The 18857-nt window shown below is 42.1% G+C and overlaps 1 protein-coding gene across 8 annotated transcripts in view; it reads right to left on the bottom strand.

Annotated features, from left to right (window-relative positions):
• Positions 1–18857, bottom strand: part of PHACTR1 (phosphatase and actin regulator 1) — a 459498-nt gene that overhangs the window by 226800 nt on the left and 213841 nt on the right. The window contains exons 1-2 of one of the 8 annotated variants that reach the window (XM_073332017.1): positions 8553–8617; positions 7957–8055 (exon numbers count right to left, since the gene is read on the bottom strand). The exons of 6 other annotated variants lie outside the window; for them this stretch is intronic. Coding sequence is in view for 1 of the 2 variants with exons in the window: in XM_073332015.1 (XP_073188116.1) it covers positions 8553–8802 (250 nt within the window). In the remaining variant the exon portion in view is untranslated. Of the gene's footprint in view, positions 1–7956; positions 8056–8552; positions 8838–18857 lie in introns of those variants that run through there. One more of the 8 variants, XM_073332015.1, reaches the window with a different exon arrangement.

Below are 18857 nucleotides of genomic sequence, written 5' to 3' on the forward strand. Positions count from 1 at the left end.
CCAATATCAGGCCTTACATTTCATTAGAATCCTACTAAAGACCCAGAAAATAAGACATTGCAGGCAATTCTTATTTTTAATCTAGTCAGATGGGGTGTGCATGTGTGGTTGTTCTTTATATTGTTTTAGTGCCTACAATACGCTAGGTGCTTTCCAAACACAAAGACTCTGTCAGACACATCTCCCCCTACTGTAAAGTGAGGCCAAAAACAGAGATGGGGAAGGGGAAGAGAGACAGGACCAAAGGCTTTTTTCTTCCCCTCTCCTTGTCCTTGCTGTGGCCAAGGGGCTGTGAAAGGAATAAAGTTGTAGAGACCCATCCCTCTCACAACAGCCAGAAAACTCTGGAGTGGAACAAGAGAATGAAAGAGCCTCTTTTTTCCCAGGAGCTAAACAGAGGAGGAGCCTTAAATCATACTCCTACTAGCTACAGATGGATACAAAAGATGGAGCCCCCAAATATATTCCATTCTCCTCTCACCCTCCACCCCAGCCCACCCAGAATCTGGTAAAAATCACAGCACCCTCCCACTTCCAAACTTATGGTGCTGGCATGAAGACTGGGCTTCTTAGACATCACATACTATAATACTGCCTTTAACCCTGACCTGTGTCTGCCTTTAACCCTGACCTGTGTCTGCCTTTAACCCTGACCGCCCTCATCTTTCATATCAGTCTCTCTCTAGTAGGTTAATCCAGTTAGCAGGCGTTCAGTGAGTTTTGCAAGACCTTGTCTGGCAGATTTCATAGACAAGAAGCTAAATTTTCTTTTGCTTAACTTCATCCAATTACTCCTGGAAATCCTGACAGATCCTTAGCAAGATATCACCATGTACATTTATACTATGCTCCTGAAATTATGCTTTGATTACTAAGTGGGGTGGATAAGAAGGCCACAGCACGAAGGCACGTTCTTCTATGCTCTCTGACTACAAATGAGACGTGCTGATGTAACAAATCATAGGTATCTATTACAAGGCACTGAAATAGAGCAAGAAATAAAATGTTATTGCTATAAAAATTAAAATGATGTGGAATATTTGCCTCCCTCTCTGATCAAACAGCAGAACACAACAGTATTAAACATCCAACAGTATATTTAAAAAGTTAGGGTTTTGCAATGTTTTGCCAGTCAAGCAGGAACTCATAACAGCTGTACCCTCCTGATGCTTTTTCGCCTTGCAGGTACTAAGTACCAGCACTTACTACTTCCAACTCTAGACAAAAGGCAAATCATTTTGCCTGAACAAGAAAACAAAAAGATGCAAAAACACATGAGATTAAAAGAAATAGAATGTGAATGAAAAAGACAAAGGAGAAAGAAAGAAAACTGAACCATTTATTTGAAGACTGGGTTGGATCTACCCTTCTGATTTCTTTTCTACCTTCCCAATGTCCCCGTGTTCTGCTCCTTACTCAGATTTGTGCCATGGCATTATTAGTAGTAAACAGTAATAATACCTGATTTAAGGTATGCTGCTCCACAGATCACATTTTCCATTAATGAATCAGAAGCTTTATTTTACATAAGAAACAGTCAACCATGCAAAACATCCTGCTATGGAGACTCCACTAAGGAGAGGCAAATAAGTAAAGGGACAATACTTGAAATACAATGAAAAAGGAGAGAGGAGAAAACTAACTACTTAGCATATCTGTGGCTGAGGTATAAACATAGGTCAAATAAAATTAAGGGGGCAAAGTATGAGACATATATAAGAATAAGGAACAACATGCTTGTTCAGACCAATGGTCCATCCAGTTGGTATCTCTCTCTCTCTCTCTCTTACAGTGGCCAGCATCAGATGCTTTGGAAGAAAGTGCAATAATCTCTAGTGGATAATTATGGAATAACCTGTCCCCAGGGAAAGTTTCTTCCTCAATCTTATCATTTAGTTGTTGGGCATGGCTCTGAAGCATAAGAATTCACAGTACAGTCCTTATAAAAATAATTTAAAATTCTAACTATAGAAGCTCTCATTATCCAAATAAACATCTAATCTCTTTAAAAATCTCACTAAGGCCTTGTCTTCACTGATAATCTTGTGGTAATGAGTATCATGGGTTAATTCTACATTATGTACAAAAATATTTTCTTTTAATTCTTTCATGACATGTCCCCAAGTTTTTGCAGCAAGAGAAGAGTTAAATAGAAGCACTAGCTTTACCATCTCTATACTATTCATTATTTTGCACACCTTTATCATGTCTCTTTTTACTCACCATCTCCCTTCATGTGGAAGTATTTCAGTGCCTTTAATCATTTTGATCACTTTTCTTTGAACTCCCTCTATTTCTGCTCTATTTTGGGACAGAATGACCAGAACTCAACAAAGCATTCAAGGTGATGACAACCACTGATTTATAGACTGACATTTCACTAATTTCAACTTTATTTGCTATCCCAGTCTTTATACTTCCTAACATTTTGTTTGCTTTTTGGACTACCGCCACCACCAAAGTTTTAATGACGAGCCTTCGGTGTTGCCCAGGCCTCTCTCTTTGACAGGCTTAAATAACAATATTTTCCAATTTGATCTTCATCATGGGACAGGAAGCCATGTCACCTCCAAAGATGGCACCTAAGCTTAGAAGACAGCAGAGTCCACAGAGAGAAGCAAGACTGGAGCAGGCCACTTGGCTGCTCCCTAAAGACACTGAAACTGGAAGGTGATGGCAGACTAGTGGGTCTTTCCTCTAATAACATTCTCTGCAGTACACCTCTGCATCAGTAGGGTCTAACGAGAATGAGACAGGCTGATCAAAATGTCACAAACACAAAACATGTTTTAAAAAAATAACACGTCCACCAATTTTTTCCTTTCCCACCCCCACTTCTTGTGTTTTCTTTTTTCACAATTGTGGGCAATAACCCCAAAGTATTCTTTTCTCTCCTCCCTCCTAGTTTTAAAACTGCAAACAATTATATGAACAGACTGTTCTATAACAGGGAAGCCTGCTGCACTTTCTCCTCCAGGTTACCACTAACTTTCATTGGAGAAAAAGGAAATTACTCAGACTCCTGGGGGCAGGGGACAAAGAACTGGAATGCTGGTCTTTGGGCCTCGCTTTGGGAAGCGGTGACTTTTTTGCTCTGTTATCTAGTTTCCCCAATAGGGTTCCCCACTTGTCATCTGTGGTTTCCTCAAAGACCTCAGTCGATACTGGGAGTTCTATAGGGCCTTAAATCACGTCTAAATCATTGCCAGGACTCTCTATAATAAGCCCAATGCTCTCCTGAGTAATGTTCTGCACAGACATGCCAGTGAACCTCTCATGGTTAGCCAAGGCTTGCAAAGATCTTTGATTGTGTACAACCATTTTATTTTGGGGCCAGAGATTTCTGTCACAAGCAGTTTAGCGGAATATGAATGATTCATTACAGTGCTGTACAAGTGTAGTTAACTACTTGCCTCAGGCAGAGAAATTAAGTTTTGGGTAAGGAAGTTCTTTTGACCTTATTTCAGCTCCTAAAGATTGAAGGTGGGATTTTCTCCCTTTTTCTTTCAACTAGCAAGTCTGCAGTTAAAACTGTTTCAATTTCCAATGTTTAAGGAAAGCATCACGTAAATCATCAGCCTTCTACTGTATTCCTTTGAATTTGCAATCCTTAAATAGGTACCACAAAGTTACCAGTGTGTTATGTTGCACACAATCCCGCCTGATCCTTTGTCCCTATGCAAGGGCCAGCCCCAACAGCAATCCCTGTGCTCCATCAGCAGGACAGCTCTCTTTGTGTGCAAGACACTCTAAAGTGAATGAAGGGATGGGATCCTAGCTAGGTGCTACATTCTGGCAAGCAGAATTAACCAGACGTGCAGAAGGGACCCAGAGTGATGGCGGTTACACCAAATAATATCACACACTGTGCTTGCGGGAGCTCTCAGAACTCCCCTTGGGGTAGTGCAACCCCACAATACTTCCAGAACAGGGTTGTGTATAAAAGGTACATAATCTAGGCTATGGATGTTTCTTTCATTTAGGATGCATCCACACTAGGAAAAAAGGTGTGTTTTTACTGCGCGTTAGCTAACATGGTAACTAGCACTGGTAAAAACCCTCATAATGACAAGATTGTTCGTAGCTTTCTCCCATGTGAGCAGGTCGAGGTAAAGGCTATGGGTATGTCTAGACTGCAACCATAGGGTGTGAATACGAATCAAGTACACATACCTGATCTAGCTGTTGTTTAGCTAGCTCAAGCTCCGGAACAGTGAATCCATGGCAGCGTGCGGGCCCATGTGGGCTAGCTGTGTGAATAATTACCCAGGGTTCCAGGCTGGTTTGTATAGCCCGCCCTGAAGCGCATGCTGATGCGGCTTCACTGCTGTGGGTCCCTGCGGTAGTTAGATTAAAGAGAACATGGGTATGTCTGCTTGAGCTGTGATTGCACCCTGCAACTACAGTGTTGATATACCCCATGGGGGAACCTAGTGTTTACCTCAAATTGCTAACCCGTGTGAAAACAAAAAACTTCATTAAGATTTTACCGTGCATTAGTTAACCTGTGGTAAGAACACACCTTTTTGCCTAAATAAAAACCAACCAAAAATCTCCTGTCTCCATACTTGCCTCTCCAACTACCACTTCATTGCCTCCGAGATCCTCAAGCATGCAGTCTACTCAGCCACAGTGCTGCCAGGATCACTCTCAGCAGCTACTGAAATCAAGGTGATTTGAAGGTACTCAGCATGTCCCAGGATATGCTTATCACCTCAACTTCCAGAGCACTTGGATCTGCTGTAATCCAATTCCATCCCTTCTCTACCTCCTGCAAATGTCCTCTTACCAAGTATCTTCCTGGTTAAGTACTGGGCATATTCTCATTCTCTGATCTTTCTGCCATTTTCAAAACACCGTCTCTCCACCTCTGCTCTCTTCCTGGGGCTTTTGAGACTCTCTTCTCTCCTGGTTCTCCTGCCCCCCATCCTTCTTCAGCTCCCTACTGGCATTCTTCAGGGTTCTGTCCTCACTCCTTTCCTCTTTTCTTTTGACTCTATTACTAGGTGACCTCATCTGCTCTCATGGCTTCAGTTATCATCTCTAAGATGACGACTTATACCTGTCCCTCCTCGACCTCTTCCTGTCTGTTCAGTCTTGCATGTCTGACTGCCTCCGGGACATTCCATCCTGTATGTCCAGATGCCAACTCAAACTTCAGCAGATGAAAACTAAACTCATTTTTCCTCACAAACAGTTCTGTGCCCCTTCCATTTCCATCACCATCCTCTCTGTCACCCAGATAGGCAGCCTAAGTGTTTTACACTCCTCTCTCTCTTTTTCAGAACTTTTTAATTCTCAGGTTTCAGAGTAGCAGCCGTGTTAGTCTGTATCCGCAAAAAGAAAAGGAGTACTTGTGGCACCTTAGAGACTAACAAATTTATCTTTTAAACATAGGGAAATAGTTTTACTTTGTGTAATGACATATCCAATCCCAGTCTTTATTCAAGCCTAAATTAATTGTATCCAGTTTACAAATTAATTCCAATTCAGCAGTCTTTTGTTGGAGTCTTTTTGAAGTTTTGTTGTTGAAAAATTGTGACTTTTAGGTCTGTAATCAAGTGACCAGAGAGATTGAAGTGTTCTTCGACTGGTTTTTGAATGTTAGAATTCTTGATGTCTGATTTGTGTCCATTTATTCTTTACGTAGAGACTGTCCTGTTTGGCCAATGTACACGGCAGAGGGGCATTGTTGGCACATCATGGCATACATCACATTGGTAGATGTGCAGGTGAACGAGCCTCTGATCGTGTAGCTGATGTGTTTAGGCCCTATGATGGTGTCCCCTGAATAGATATGTGGACACAGCTGGCAACAGGCTTTGTTGCAAGGATAGGTTCCTGGGTTAGTGTTTTTGTTGTGAGGTGTGTGGTTGCTGGTGAGTATTTGCTTCAGGTTGGGGGGCTGTCTGTAAGCAAGGACTGGCCTGTCTCCCAAGATCCGTGAGAGTGATGGGTCATTCTTCAGGATAGGTTGTAGATCCTTGATGAAAACCTCTCCAGCACATTACCAAGGATCTACAACCTATCCTGAAGGACGACCCATCACTCTCACAGATCTTATCACTACAAAAGGTCCCCGTCCCCCTCCCCCCCCCGCTGGCAATAGCTCACCTTACCTGACCATACACACCGTAACAAGAGTGATAACACCCATTGTTTCATGTTCTCTGTGTATATAAAATCTCCCCAGTGTATTTTCCACTGCATGCATCCGATGAAGTGAGCTGTAGCTCACGAAAGCTTATGCTCAAATAAATTTGTTAGTCTCTAAGGTGCCACAAGTCCTCCTTTTCTTAATTCTCAGACTACGACCAGCTCCAGATTCATTATCTACTCTCCATGCTACTGCTAAAACCTCTCTTCATTTTCCACCTTGAGTACTGCAACCTCTTCCTCTTTGGACTTTTTACTTCCCACTTCCTCAGTCCATCCAAAATGCAGCTGCTAAAATGAATTCCTCTGTCATGGGTCTGACCATGCCCATCTATGTGCTCCTAAGTTCCTTCATGGACTTCTCACTTTCTGCATTAAGCTCAGCCAACATAGCTGGAAATACAGTTTCATTACTTCCTACCATTGCATAAGAAACTGATGGCACCCGTAGCAAGAAAAGAGTTAATAGTTGTAAATCAAACTCTATCCTTTTAAAATTATTATGGTCAAAGACCACTTAAATGAGGAAGAATGAATTATAATACCACTGTACCATGAGGTAAAATCAGATTTCTGAGATGTCCCAAAGGTCTGTAAGGTGAAAGCCTGTCTTTCTTGTGCTTTTGTATTTCTGGGGTTACTGGGTTATCTCATAACTAGTGCACTATTGTTATTAGTCTATATCCCACTGAAAATTAGAGACTGAACAGACTAACATAAAAAGGAAGAGAGATTACAGTACTATGCATCTGAGAATCTGCTAAAGGGTACGTGCAACTGAGGTTATACACATAAGCACACATGTTTGTTAAAAGAAAGAGCAACTACGATCTCTTCTTACTGTGCTTGCAGTTATACATACAATGCTGTGGAGACCGAAAAAGGATGTTGATGTAATCCATTTACACATCAATTCAATTAAACTGGCAATGCATATTTTTAAAAAGTGGCTTAGTCTGTTTTTAGGGATAAATAAATCATGCCAATACTGTAAAGTACTTGCGACTGCTTTGCAAATCTCTCAATTTGATTTTCCTGGGGTTTGCTGTCACCAGCAATATGTAGGTGTGGGGAAAAAGCACTTATAATAAGGTATACAGCATGGTCTGATTTCTTCTCTCCATTGCACCGGTGTAACCAATAAGGGAGTTTAACCCAATGTGTATTTCCAGGATTCCAAGGCTATCTCCATACTCTACAGCGAAAGGAATTCCATTCGGCTTCACTTGCAATTTAATCAAAGGCAACTATAATTACACTGCCAAGGCTCTAATTTTGAAGGGACATTAGCAAAACCATAGTTACTTCATTAAGCCGCAGACCTGTGGCTGACAAAGGACTAGCAGATCCCAAATAATATTTTTCCTCTTCTGCTGAGAGCAAACTAAGCAGGCTTTTGTTAATTCCAGACCCTGCCTCAGTGTCAAAAGCTGTGAAATAAAGTGGCAAGCACCACAAACAGCGAGCAGCCCAGAGTGTTATTACATTTTCATAGTCACATTTGCAGTCAAAAACCTCTCTCTGACCTTCAGGAAATGAGCTCTGCCTACTATATCCGTTTTAACTAGCTCTAACTCTAGAACCTTCAAATCTGAAGTAAAATGTAAAGCAACACAACAAAACAAACTCATATTAAACAAGGACGTGGGGTACCATCTGTGAGGATATTTCTGCATGGATGGTTTTATGCCTCTTCTAGTTCTCTCCTTCTCCTAGTTGCTGACTCTAGCAATATCCAAACAATCTGTCATCACTCTGTTTATACATTGCTTTTACAGAACATAAAAAGCATATACTTACCAGTACAAACACTTGTGATTTTATTGTCACTCTCCTGGAATACCTTTCGAGGTTTTGCTCAACCCCAAAAGGAGTGGGGGAGGATGTGGTAGCAGTTGTCTGCTGAAGGACACTATATTAATTCCAATATAACCACAAACACCCCCCAGTGATTTGTTGCTGACAGCATGGTGAAATATCACACAAGATTGATTCCACGTAACACACTCTTCCAAATACCAATAATTAAGTCAGGCAAACTCTACTGCTGCACAGTGAAGAAAAAGTTGATGCACCAAGGCAGAAACACCGGTCTAATAAATTCATAGCAACAATGGTGAAACCAATGAATATATGCACTAATTTCTATGGCAACTAGAGAGTGTTATCCCCATTAGCTGCTAACACGAGGTTATTAAGATAACTGTCCTCCTGGCTTCTCTCTGGTCACTACCCTGAATACTTGCTCATTACATTCATTCGGTGCCTCCTGTTCTATTTTCCTGCAGTCCATTAAGTAGCAAGCTAAGCATCAAGCATCTGACAGTAGTGCATGCATACCCTACAAGCAAACATACTTTTCTGTCCCCCTCACACACAAAAATCGCAGCACTCACCGTCACGGGCTTCCTCCCCGCGACTGCAGTTGCTGCATATATGTTTGATCTCCTTGCCTATGTGACAGTGTATCACAAAAGATACATTGTTGTTGTTGGTAGCAGGCTCCTTCAGTGGCTTCATCCTCACTAGACAGAAAGCTTTTTTTTTAGGTTTCTCCCCATTCATGGCTGGAACAGAGCCCTCCCTGCAGCCCGAAGAAGAAAAAGCAAGCATCCCAAGCTGCCTGATGTGTGTGGAATCCGCCATCCATTCACTCTCGCCTTAGCATTTATCTGCCACCCCCTCCCCTCTCCAAGAATTAAGGAGAAGGGGGAAGGAAAGCGGGGGGGGGGCAGGGAGGGGGAGAGAAAGAGAGCGAGAGCAGGGAAGGAGTGGGAGGAGTTATTGTTTCATGGTCTCTGTGTATATAATGTCTTCTGCAGTTTCCACAGTATGCATCCGATGAAGTGAGCTGTAGCTCACGAAAGCTTATGCTCAAATAAATTGGTTAGTCTCTAAGGTGCCACAAGTCCTCCTTTTCTTTTTGCGAATACAGACTAACACGGCTGTTACTCTGAAACCAGAGTAGGGAAAAGCACTGCCTGAGCCTTGGTGGCCTCTGTGACCCAGCTGCCTTAACCAATCCAAATGATCTTCGCTGGAGGATGCTCTCAGCATGTCACTCCTCTCTCCACACCTGTGATACTTCTCAGCCATGGATTCTAAACAGCTTCATCAGCAAATCAGAACTTAATTATTTTCAGCTACCTTTGCTTGCTGCATGCTTCCCATGAGTGCAGAGCTGCCCCCATGCTCTCCCAACGCCTCCTCCCTTTCCCTCACCTCCTCCTCTGGCGAACAAATGTGAGAATTACCATGCAGAGTACCAGTGTTGTTGGAAACCTTTGGTACTGTGCATGCAGGGACAGTCAACGCTGTGTTCCTTCTGCAGAACAAGCTGCAATTCTCTACCCCACTGAACACAACAACATTGCCTGTTCTCAGGCAACACGACAGCCTATTCGGTTATAATTAATATTTTACACACAAAGGAAAATCATCCAGGATATTGATATAGGCTGGCTCCCCCTCTACTGCTCCTCTGCAGACTCACTTGGCTATTTGAGAACTAAAGACAATTGGGCTATATGCACCTATCACAGCCAGTTTTGGTCTTTTCTTTTTTTTTTTTTTTTTTAAATAGTCCTTTCACTCTGGCTTTTCCAAATTCTGGTTGGCTCTTTTAAAGTACAGAGGCATCTGTCTGGTGGTTCTCAATGACAGCCATTGATACTAGCTGGCAGTGACTGGTGACATCAACGCAGGCTTCTCTGGAATGGAATCACTCTTCCTAGACCAACCCTGGCTATGGCTCACCAAGGAGGAGTGCAGACACGGAAAGTCTGTTTGGCCTACTCATCGCAGGACGAATACCCTCTCTTTGTTTCTTCACCCCCTTTCCTAAAGTGCAGCTGCTCTGAAGAGCTACAATACCATCTCTGGATACTGGTAGTCAGGGCAGTGGCTTTTCAAAGGCCCTCACAAAGCTCCTGGCTCATAGGGGAATATTCATCTAATGTCCTATGATCTGTCATCCCCTTTGCCGATGACAGCCCCATAGGAAAAGACCACATTGCCTCGATTCACAGTTCTGTAAAGATACCAAGCAGCTTCAAATGGTCTGACCCTCTGCTGAAGCAGTGCTTTAGGGAAGGACCTAGAACACTGAACAGAGATATCCTAGCGGGGGGGTTGGAGGGGAGAGGGAAGGAGGGAGGGAAGCGAGGGAGACTTTGATCCTGCAGTGCCTGGGGAAAGAAGTATAGGAGAACAGGGGAGGGGAGAGATGAGAAAAAAAAAAAACTCATGGAGAGGGAGCGCTGTTCCTTAAAATCTGTAGCTGGAAAGAGGTTGGGTGGGTTCCAGGTTGAAGCTCTACAATGTAGCGGAGACAGAGAGTAATTTTCGGGATAGTGCTGGTACCTTTATTTTTATTAAGTTCCCTGTTCAGTGATAGAAGAAAGTGACTCACTCTGCAATTCTTTGCCATTGTCACACGACATTTTAATACACTCCATAGGCTTAACGAGACTGACCCTAACCCCTATCAGGTTTTCATTCCATTCTTACCCACAACCATCATTGAAACCAAGGGGAGTTTTGCCTGACCAAGGAGGAAAACTGAGGCAGACTTCAGGATTTTGCCTGATGTTTTTAAATTAATATTTTCTGTCCCTCTTCATGATTTTTCAAAATAAATGAATAAATAAAAATACACGTGATGAACTTCTGCCCTGCTTACCATGCATCGTTCTGACGCAGGTGTCACTTCTCCCCTGGCAGCACTGGGAACTGAACCTTGAGAGGTCTTTTATGGCAAAAATTGCAATGCTTCATTTTTCTTGGCATGGTTCACAGTCAGATTAGATACTGTTAGAGCCCACTACTGTAACATGGGCTGAAAAAGGCTCTCAGTAGAAAAATGCCATTTACTCAGCCATGCAACACAGCCTATACATCACCCTGCGGGTGTGTTTGTGTCAAATGGAGTCAGTCACTTCAGGTTAGCTACTTCACTAGCATCACACAGGGCTTGATCCTGCATTGGTTGCTCATCCAAAATTCCCCATTGACTTTAGTGGGAGTTTTGGGGGCACAAGAAATGCAGGATTAGAGTCTCAATAGCAAGCAAACAGATAGATGTGATAATATATGTGCATCCCATTTATAAGGGTGAATGCATTTTAAAAAGTACCCTCTTTAACCGAGTTTCAATCACTCAGCAAAAATGTACGTTAAATTAAAAATTCCAAAGAAAACAGCTGAAAATTAGTTGCGTCTTCATTCATTGGCCAAAACAGGAGCTCAGGGCCTGAGGATTTCCTCTACCACCATCTTGCTAACTCCTCATATTGGGTTAAACACGGTTATGAGTCAAAAAGTAGTTCTGCAAACATTAGGGGTAGCTACAAGCTACGTCATGAACTTCCCAAAGTTCAGGGCTGCCCACAGTTGGAGTTTTACATTGCCACAATGGAGAAGTAGGTCAAGAGAGGCAAAGTAACTCCAGATGTGAGCTTTCCCAAAGCGTAGGGGGTTTCAGATCTAGCCCTCTGGTTTGGGTCTAACTTCTGCTCCCTGCTGACCAATATAGGCTGATATCTGCTCCCTGCTGACCAATCCTGGAGTGCTGCACAAGGCTTGAGTAAACAGGCCTTGCACAGTAGATCACTGAGGGAGACTGAAGGAGCAGACTACTAGTATAGCTGCTGCTAGATGGGGGCAAATGGTTTTGTGGGTAAGGCACTGGGCTAGGACTCAGAAGAATGTAGCTCAATTCCTGAATCTACCACAGGCTTCTTGTGTGACCTCAGATAAGTCACTTAAGATCGCTCTGTCTCTCAGTTCTCTGTCTATAGAATGGGGATGAGAATATTTCTCTAGTTCACACAAGTGTCATGAGAAAAAAAAATGAATGGACGTCTAAGAAGTGTTCAGAAAAAAAATGCAGAGATAGGGGCCATATAAACAGACGGGTAGTAGGAGGGGTGGGTAGCAAGTGCAGCCTTGGATGCTGACTAGTATATCTATTTAGTTACACCCATGGTCATGCCTACACCCCTCTGTTGGTTTACCCATCATCATAACTCCATGACCCTCCGCACTGCTGTGGAGGGTGCTACCACAGGTGCTGCCCTATAGCGTGCATTTGCAGGCCTTCCCCACTGGACACTGGAGCCCTGGCTATTCTGCTGCGTTTTTGGAAGCACATACGCTAACAAGCTTGCCCAATGGGCAACACGGATTCCATTCAGATCTGAACCCAAATTACCCATGAGAAAGTCTGGCACATTGCATCCAAAGTACATAGCACCTGCAGGAGACAAACATGTCCTGAACCCATCTGCAAATACGTCTTTTGTAACATGCACTTCACTAGAGCATGCAAACTGCTTTCATTCCCAAGAGCTGCCTTATAGAAAGTCTGAATTTGCCACAGCTCGTAAGACAAAAATATGTTTTAATTATGATCTGTGTAATTACGGTAGAAGCTGCCGCTGCTAATCATTTCTAGCACAAATAATGGAAGATGAACATACTGCAGTATTCCTGCAGGAAATAACTTGCTTCGTCTTGATTTTAACAAAAGCCAAAAAAGCCATAACAACCCTTTCTGTTCACTGCCTCAGTAATGTTTGCAAACCCAAGTACTCCTTACTACATTGTGGCACCTAAAAAATGACCGAGACAGAATGATCTTTTGGACTGGGCGTCAGCAAACTTGTGTTCTACTCCAACCTCTGCAACTGACTTTCTAGGTTACCTTGGGCAAGTCATTTCACCTCTCTGTGTTTCCGTTTCCCTTCCACTCTTTGCCTGTGTAGGCTGTAAACGCCTCAGGACAGGAACGGTCTTTTATGATCTCTCTGTCTAGAACAATGGGTTCAGAATCTCAGTTGTAGCCCTAGGCCGGCTATAATACAAATATCACCTTCACCACCAATTTGGAATAAAGAATGCTCCAAACCAGAAACCCAGATCTGAATATCATGAACCCTGATGACAGCTCAGATCAAGATTCACATTCAGATCCAAACGTTGAGCTCCAGCCCACCTTTCCCCTGGAACGCATTTCCTCATATCTCAAGATTACCTAGCTGGGAACTTCCTCTTTATGATACTGTTTAGTTGTTTTCAAATTATCCCTGTAAAGGCAGAGAGAAGCAATAGAACCAGTCAGCTAAAAATATCCAGGCTCAGATTTTCAGGTGCCCCAGACCAGTACTCAGTTCAACTGGAGAGTGGTTAAAAGAGGGTTTTCTGCCTACCTTCTCCAATCCCATGGGGCTGGGTAAGCACCTGCTACAACTCAGAGCAGCCCAGAGGCTTGAAATCATCTGGAGCACCGTACACTTCAGCCATGCCTTCTCCTGCTCTTTATGCAGAGGAGCAGGTGTTGGGATTGTAAAAAAGCTTCCCACAAGGTCCTCTTTGCAGCAATAGATCAGCATAAATGATGTATACTGGGGTTAAGTATCCCCATAGATTTTAGATCATAGGCTGAGGCCATTTCAGTGGTTGCAAGCTGAAATGTTTGTGATCCTGCAACATTACATTAAATCCTTGTTTTGCACAGCTCTTTAGCCTTATTTACTGAATAAGTATTTATTTTGTTCACTTGGCCTATTTGTTTTAATAGCTACCTGCTGATCTATATTTGGAATCTCTTTGTGTTTGGCAAATATTGTCTAACTTTTCCCTTTTTGTTTCCTCTTCCCTTTCTACTATGAACTGCATACTGTAGTGCAGCTAGTTATCAATGGGCACAGTATACATAAACATTGTCCCATACTGCCATTAGGGGCAGGACAAGAATATAAGATATAGTTAGAACTAGCACAGGTGTTAAAATGAGGAAAACCCCCTGTAACATTTAATCAAAAAAACTTTTCTCCCATTTTTTGATGCACTTTGAAATTTCAGCAGATTTTTTTCCAATACATTTTGACCTGCTCTAGTTACAAATAATAGACAGCCTGTAGCGCTTTCTCCATCAGACTATTTCAGAGAAAGCTCACGAACAGTGTACTATTGCTGCAGCTCTACTAAACCTTGTCATGGCATCAGGAGGAGAAGGAAATTGACTTCTAGGTTTTTACAGTTGGCATTCATTTCAATGCTTCCCTTCCCCCCACCCCAGTGCAAAAAACATTATTAGGGATGGTGATGACAAGAAAGTGCCAAGCTGAACCAGAATCTGGTCTGGTGGTGTCTCTTATGGGCATTTATTCCATCACAAACAGCACAGGCGAGTAAATGTAAGCATAAAATCAAATAAATACTGCAGGGCTGTGTGCAATGACTAACTAGATACATGTGCTATCGGGTACTACAGGGTAGACTATATTTATGTATTTTATTGTACTATTTACATATCTAAATCAACAATCTCTAAATTAAGGAGAAAATATATTGTATATAACTAGCCTGATGACAGCAAAAAACTGATCAACCATCAATATAACATCCCATTCAACAGCACCCTCTACTTATCACCTGGGAAAAGCCTAAAAAACCAGATGACCCTTTTAGGGCACCAGGAAGTTGCAGAGAAAGTAAGTAAGTTCCAGAGCAAAGGATCCCTCATTGAGAGTTCCTTGCCAGCAGCTATCTTACGGTAAAGCTATGGGGCTTTCAGTCTCTGTGTTTTCAGTGCCTAGCACAATGGGATCTGGGTCCATGACTGGGGCTCCTAAGCACTACTGCAATACAAATAACCACCAACGGGTTTTTTAGATATGGAGTGTTTGTGTTTAACACTTATTTTTTTAAATTTTAAACATTACATAAACTCCAGCCCATTAGAGCAACCAGAGCCTGGTGCAGACCACAGCCTGCGACTCTCTGCAGTACAGAACCCCACCTCCTGAAATGGAGGGCGACCTTTGGTTTCTGCAGCCACACCCATATCTTTCCACAACAATCACAGCTGCTCTGCACAGAGCCCAAGAGTCAGGCGATCACAAATGTTACAGAAACACACAAGGAGAAGGGAATGGAAGTGCCCTTTCTTGGTTTCCCCTGTGTTTTTAAACACTGATTAACAGCTATGTGGAACTTCTTGTTCTTCTTGCTGGGCCCACGAGGTCCCAGGTGCATACTGTGTTGTTACACAGTCATTCCTTCATTTAGGAGAAGGCCTGCTCTATTTTGACACAACACCATATGGTGCATAAAGACTAACTGGAAAAGTTACCCACACGGAGGACAGCTTGGGAACACCTGTTCGCTGCACTGTGACTAACTGCTGGTGGTAAAATAGACGTATGGGAAAAAAAGATGTGTGTATCATCCTATCCATCATCCACAAGAGCAGGGGAAAGACTGCTGAGCTACCGTTTGAATGATGAGTAACACACACAATGCCAAACCCACACCCGTAATAGGTGAATGAAAGTTGGACGTGGTTATAAGGCTATGTCTACATTACGAGGTAGGGGTACGATTCCCCTACTTTTTGTACACATGCTTGTGCTAGTTCTCATCAAGTTAGCATGAGTATAAATAACAGCGTAGCTGCAGCAGCGAGGACAGTGGCAGCAGATGCATGGCTGAGTCATGCCAAGTACATGCCTACCAATGTCAGGTAGGTTTGTACTTGGCACAGCTCAGACAGGCCTCCGCTGCCACGACTGGCGCTACCATGATTACAGTGCATCACGCCTCAGCTTGTAGTGTAGACACAGACTAAGCGAACACACATGACGAACCAATATGGAGGTGGGGGCATAAGAGGGGAGAACTAATATTAGAGCCAGGTGGTGTTTTGAGCAGAAAATATTAAAGGTGAAATTCTGGCCCTATTGAAATCAATAGAAAAATTCCCATGGACTTTAGTGGGGCCAGGATTTCCCCCTAAGTCTTTGGACCTGATTCAGATCTCTGCGAGACCAGAGTTAGTCAGGAGTAACACCAATGAAGTCAATGCAATTACACCACTCTTATGCTGACGAGAGATCAGAATCAACTCTGTAGTCAGTTTAACAATGTATAAACCCTGCTGTTGTAAAGGCACCAACACCACAAAAATGTAAAGGCAGTGGCAATTTCTAGACGCACAAACACTTGTCAGCTTCCCAGCCAGTTATGTACTGCCTGAAGTGGAATGAATGCAAAGTGTGATACATAATAGAGCTTTTTCAAAAAACACTCTTCCCTCTTCTCATAAATAAATAAAGTTAGCTCCCCACCTCCTGCTTCCCGCCCACCAGAGGGAGAGTCTGCTGCTAAAAGACCAGGAAAAGTGTAGGAACACAGTCAGGTACCTATTTGGAATTATAATTCTTTGCAAGGTTATACTCTTCTACAGAATACTCAGACAAGACCTGTGAGGTAAGGAGGAAGTGTTTCCATGAGCGTATGTGCAGCAAACCCTCAGGGGAAAGACTGCCTTATTCACGTTTGAAGTGCTTCTAGCCACAAAGGAGGAAGGGATAGAGACCAGGTGAACAGCCTGAACATATGGTAGACATGAGGCCAAGTACTCAGCAAACTGTGTGAGGGACGCATGCAGGACTGCTTCATTTTTAGGTTTTTTCCCTTCCCTACTGCCAAGAAATGGATATTCGAGTCAGCAAAAAAATAGGAGCGAGTAAAACTACGTATGACCAACAGGTATTGCAAACAAGGCACAAGTCTGAGCTGCTGGGAGAATTTCAGAGTTACTTATTGCAATTGTTTCATTTCATACATATTAATTTGAATGTGTTCAAGGATATGTTTTAGGATGACATAGTAAATATAGGGAAAACCAAAGAATAGTCATAATTACCAGAGCAATGTGCAACCACTGCAATGCAACCTGAAATGATGTGAAACTTGGCAGGTTTCCAGTGTTGTTACAAACTCAAAAATTCAGAGCAAACCTGTCTGAAGATTCATTAAGGCTTGCAAACTACCTGTATGAACCTAGTCTTCATTTTGGGTGACCTTATACAAGGCGCCAGATATAAATCAGCATAGCTCCATTGAAGTAATCAGGGCAAGTCCATAGCTTTGGTTCATTTTTTCCTGCAGTTGTTGCTTTCTAATAGCCTCCTTTGAAGGCAAGCGTTATGTGTTCTTCTCCTGAGATTCCCAGTAAAATTTGTACAGGTGTTTACCTTCTCATTCACTCATCCACTCACTGCTCATCACCCACCTGCCAGTGGCTACTGACTCCCATATAAAATGTCAAAATCAAGGGCGAAAACCACATTACCTATATAAATAACCTATGTAAATATATATATATATATATATATATATATATATAAATAAATAAATAACCATAACAAACTTCCATCAGCAGCTATAGTAGGCAGGGTAACCAAATATTAAGATAAGTTTGTGGTACATCTCGATTATCATTCTTTAAGATAACTCCATGGTATCACAACATTATTCTTTCAGGATTTTCACATGCTTTAAGAGGGAATTTACAGAAATATAGGCCAAAGTTTTCAAAAGTAACTAGTGATTTCTGCTGCCTCACTTTTTTGGGTGCTCAGCTTGAGCCCCTTGTAGGGGCAGATATTCAGAAGGGAGGGCACTCAGCACTTTCTGAAAGTCAGCCCTCTTTAAGAAGTCTCAAACTGGACATGTAAAATGGAGACACCCAAAACCACTAGTCATTTTTAAAAATTTTAGCCATATAAATTATAGATGGAAAGACCCATCAGGCTATCCATTTCCACTCCCTTACGATGCACAATTGCTCTGTACGTTGTCTACTGTTTTGCCTGGCCTATTTTTAAAAAGATCTTTCACCAGCTCCTTTGGGAGAAAATTGAAGAAAATAGGCCAAAATTCTGCTTTCACTCACATCAGTACAATTCTACTGAAGACAGTCAGATTGCACATGGTAGCTCAAAGCAGAATTTGACCTCACAACTCTGTCTACATGGCTAATCAAATTTATTTCTGGCAATATCAGCTAACATGGTTGCCTGAAAAAATATATACATTCTAATAATCCCCTGTTGATAATCCACAGGTTTACTGCCACTTTTCCAGACAAAGTACAGGAGGATCACCCTGCTGAAATCTCTGATAAAGTCATACATCTAAAGTAAACAAGAATAAGATTCATGCCTGTTAACCAGAATAAAAAAAGAATTAATACAAAGCAAATTCATGAATAGCTATTATCTGAAAAGTTCTCCACTGGCTAGCGAGATCACAAGGCCATAGTGAACAAGTTATAATATTAAATGTAATGGGATTGACTAGATTTTTTGTTTTTATAAGTGGCTCATATGAAGTTAATTGGTAGTAGTTTAAAACATTTTACCTGAAAATCAGGAATATTATAGTGCATTAAACACATTCCCTTAGATGGTTCTTTCAAGACAAGCAGTTGGGAATTTAGAAAAGTAAGTTTTCTGGAGTTACCCTAGAACAAAGTCATTTGAGCTGGCTCAGGTTTACACAGTCACATATTTTCGCTGTCAATATGGGTTTAGGCTAAGCATGAAAAACAGAAGTTAGAAAGAATTCCCTGCTGTGAATTTCCTATAACAAGAGTAGGCATTGCAAATGTTAATAATGGTCATAAAATTCTCTCTCTTTAAAATTCATTCATAGTTGTTTTTTTCTAATCATGAAAAATACAGCGTATCTGTTCATCTCTCCTGTTTCAGAGCATAACCTGATAGAGTTGATCTATCTCATGTAGTACTGGAATACATTCTTTCTCCTGCTTTCTAATTGGCCTCTATCCCCTGCCTTTGCTGAAATACTTCTTTGGTCAAAGGTTGTCTAGCAATCTCTGCCATAACCAG

This window comes from Lepidochelys kempii, chromosome 2 (assembly GCF_965140265.1).
Source record: "Lepidochelys kempii isolate rLepKem1 chromosome 2, rLepKem1.hap2, whole genome shotgun sequence".
Taxonomy (NCBI): Eukaryota; Metazoa; Chordata; order Testudines; family Cheloniidae; genus Lepidochelys; species Lepidochelys kempii.